The sequence below is a fragment of the Cibotium barometz genome, chromosome 6 (assembly GCF_041138505.1).
Source record: "Cibotium barometz isolate CiBa-2024 chromosome 6, ASM4113850v1, whole genome shotgun sequence".
Classification (NCBI taxonomy): Eukaryota; Viridiplantae; Streptophyta; class Polypodiopsida; order Cyatheales; family Cibotiaceae; genus Cibotium; species Cibotium barometz.
In genome coordinates this window covers 2,393,098-2,396,523 of record NC_141051.1, presented here as the reverse complement: position 1 = coordinate 2,396,523, position 3,426 = coordinate 2,393,098, and the positions used below count along the sequence as shown (strand labels likewise).

At 39.4% G+C, this 3,426-nt stretch overlaps 1 protein-coding gene across 2 annotated transcripts; it reads right to left on the bottom strand.

Moving 5' to 3' along the window:
* Positions 1-325: 325 nt before the first annotated feature.
* LOC147637341 (protein yippee-like At4g27745) lies at positions 326-1,172 on the bottom strand. Of its 2 annotated transcripts, none has more exons than XM_086798850.1 (3): positions 1,041-1,172; positions 814-918; positions 326-693 (listed from the first exon to the last, which is right to left on the bottom strand). In XM_086798850.1, exons 2-3 carry the CDS (start codon positions 907-909, stop codon positions 469-471), a joined length of 321 nt encoding a protein of 106 aa, XP_086654976.1. In that variant the 5' UTR covers positions 910-918; positions 1,041-1,172; the 3' UTR covers positions 326-468. The 2 variants fall into 2 exon arrangements, with proteins under 2 accessions (XP_086654976.1, XP_086654975.1); XM_086798849.1 differs by having other exon boundaries at positions 1,044-1,149.
* Positions 1,173-3,426: the final 2,254 nt, after the last annotated feature.

Here is a 3,426-nt window from a genome sequence, read left to right as displayed (position 1 = left end):
ATGCATAGGAAATGAGGGCCATCTTATAAAATGAGGGCATTTGCCCTCAGTTTATGAGGAGCCATCTTATAAAATGCTTCAATACATAGAAAATGATGCTCTTCTATAATCTTGATGCCATACTCTCTAGAGGGGGGTGGATAGATGTGCAAAATGATTGTGCAAGCCCTTGCTATGGGGGAGGATGGAGGAGAAAAAAAGAAGGAAGAAGGTTATCTCTCTCTCTCTCTCTCTCTCTCTCTCTCTCTCTCACACACACACACACACACATATATATATACACACACAATAGGATTTACCAAAAAATGCAAAAGAAACAATAGGATTTACCAAAAACGTAAAAGCTTGGACTTTGCCAATTCGTTGGGTAGTATAAGAGAGACGCTCGTACACTTCATCTTTTCTATATATATATAGAGAGAGAGACATGAAGAACACGTGTGTGTGTGCGCGCGCGCGCGTGCTCCATCAATCCTCAGTGTAGACCTTTGCCCTTTCAAGGATAAACTTGCCTTCCTTGTACCTCTGGGTCTCGTTGTAAGCCCTCTCGTACTTCCAACCCAAAACCTGCTTGCACGTGCCGCAGCTTATGTCAGCCACCGTGTGAAGCCCGGTCCTCAGCTCTCGATCCACCTTCCTTCCCACAAAGACGTTGACAACCCTGCCGAACAGGAACGCGCGCCCGCTCCTCCCCTTCTCCGAATCCACAGCAAACACATGAGCCCTACGTAAGATCTCTCTCTCAAAACCAAAGAGCCAAAACACAAGCCGGAAACATGCGAGCAGCAGCAAGTAATTTAAATGCATGAGAACCTGGAATCCTTTGGAGATGAGATCATGGTGGTAAGCAAGGTGGCTACGGCAGTGGAAGCAGCTGTAGAAGCCAGGAGGATGGTGGGTCGCCGCCATAGCCTGCTGCTGTTAACAACGAGAAAAAAGCTAAAGTTTAGAACGGCATCGTTTTCGCACCTGATAAAGAAAGTGCCTTGGATAGAACTTGAGTTTTGCCGCCTATTAAAGAAAGTGCTTTAGAGCCCCACCACCTCTCAAAAGCCTATGGCGATGTTGGTCTCAAATGCATTGACAGGAGAACCCCATCGCACACAAAGGTGGGAGAGGGGCCTATGTATGACCTTGCTCTGATTTGTACATATAAGGAGGGCCACCTTTGGTGTGACCACATTAAGAACTAATAGTGCACTTTTCATAATGCTCATGTTTGTGTTTCCACTAGGGTAATCCATAAATGTCATGACATTTTTTAAAACATAAAGAAGTTTTCCCCTACAAATTGTATTGCTTATATCAATTGTTCAAGCCACTAATGAATTTCTTTATAGGAATCCCTATTGTCCTTTTAAGTGTCCCTATTTTTGTTATTTAATTTGCACATATACTAGCTTATTTCTTTATAGGAATCCTTGTCCTTCAAAGTATCCTTCTTTGTTGGTTAGCTATTCCTTATTTCAAACTTTCAGTTTGTTAACTTTTTTCGTATGTCCAAATATTGTCGACAATCTTCAATCTGTGTACCGTTGCTTTGGATAAAGGAATAAATCGAAAAATATATTTTTTTCCCCATGATTGTCGTGGTAGGAGGCGTCCTTTGTCCACGAGCAAGATGCATACAATTTTTTGAATTAGACATGTAAAAATTGCTTCAACAATTGTACATGGCTTTCTATTGAACGCATGACTCAAATCAAGTCCTCTGCATAGCTTTAATAGTACTCAACAAGGACCTTTTTAGAAAGTATATGTAGTGCACTATGGAGTTGTGCATGTTATATGTAAGCCACCCTTATGAACTTGGCATACCCATAGAGATACTTCATTATGGAATCCCTTTGGTATCCACACTAACTATGTGTAATAATTGATTCTAGTCTACTTGCATTTTTTGCGCCGTCGACTATTTGAACAACTGATCACCTTTTGAAGACACTCTTGTGGTGATCGCTTGAATCTTCTATAAGATCTTCACTCATGGTTTACCATTAGATAGTGCATTTGTGTTTATACACATATAGATGTCATGATTTGTAAACCAATTAAAATTCCACAAATCATGATCATGGAAATAACATGCCACTAAAAACATCCAAGGTTATTTCATACATATTAATATATGTCATACTATTCCTTTTGGTCAATATCAAAAGCCTAAATACCTCTACTTGGAAGGCTTTCAGACCCTATTAGTTAATTCGGGGACGCTTGGATTATCTTTGCATCAAGCTAAATTATGTTAATATCATGGGTGATGCCATTATAAATATTAATACGTTTGGTGGATATTGACGTATGTTTGGGGCCTCCAATGTCTGTTTCAGTTGGTTTGTATGGAAGGGTGATTCATGTGTTACTTACGCCTGGCAAACATGTGTGTGGTTATGGTTTGTATACTTATGGAATATTTGTTTCACCAATTTATTGTTGGTTATTTTATAGGTGAAGAGGATTCCAAAGATTGAGGAGAAATTACACAAATTTATTACTTGGCACACTATTTTTGTAAATAAGCTTTGGATATACATGTACTAGCTTGTGCACATTTTGATTTATTTGGAAAGCCTTAGTTTATCAAGCATAGACTTGAACTTTAATATTTTGTAAAGTGTAATATGCTTTAAACCCTAGCCTCAACTTATGGGCACTCTATTTTGAGCATAAGAGAGTGTCGTGCAAGAAAAAACACCTTTTTATATTTTTGGAGGCTAAGGCCCAAATTGGAATAAAGTAATCCATAAATACTCATGTGTGAGGATAGGCCACACACAAGAGGGGGGATGATTGCACCCAATCTGGGAGTCATGCTTTGTGAGCTAAGTATCATTTGTGTTTCATTTAAGTATTGAATATGTTGAGCATGCGAAATTTGATGAGTTATTTGATTTAATCAATTCTTGAAAAGTTTCTTTAAAACTCTATTTTCCTCGAAAATTTAGATCCGTGTCAAAACCCTATAAAAGGAGATACCTCAACCTCTAAGATGAGAGAGGGGAGCACAATACTTAATCCTATTCAAAGGGAAAGGACACAAGATGGACTCCATACCTTGGGCTCACCCATGCTCTCTATATATGGTAGAATGTAGGCTAGAGAGTAAGTGAGCTCTCTCTCACCCATGTTCTCTACATATGGTAGAATGTAAAGTTAATCCTATTCAAAGGGAAAGAACACAAGAGGGACTCCATACCTTGGGCTAGAGGGTAAGCGAGCTCTCCCTCACCCATGCTCTCTATATATGGTAGAATGTAGGGTAATCCCATATGCACAAGTGCCACATGGCAAGCATAGGTGAGTCCACAAAAAGGTATACATGAAGCTCAATGTTACCCAAGTATCTTATGGAAAATATAGGATATGTGCACCAAAATGATATGCAAATACACGTGCATATGCACCATCTGGAGAGGGTATGTA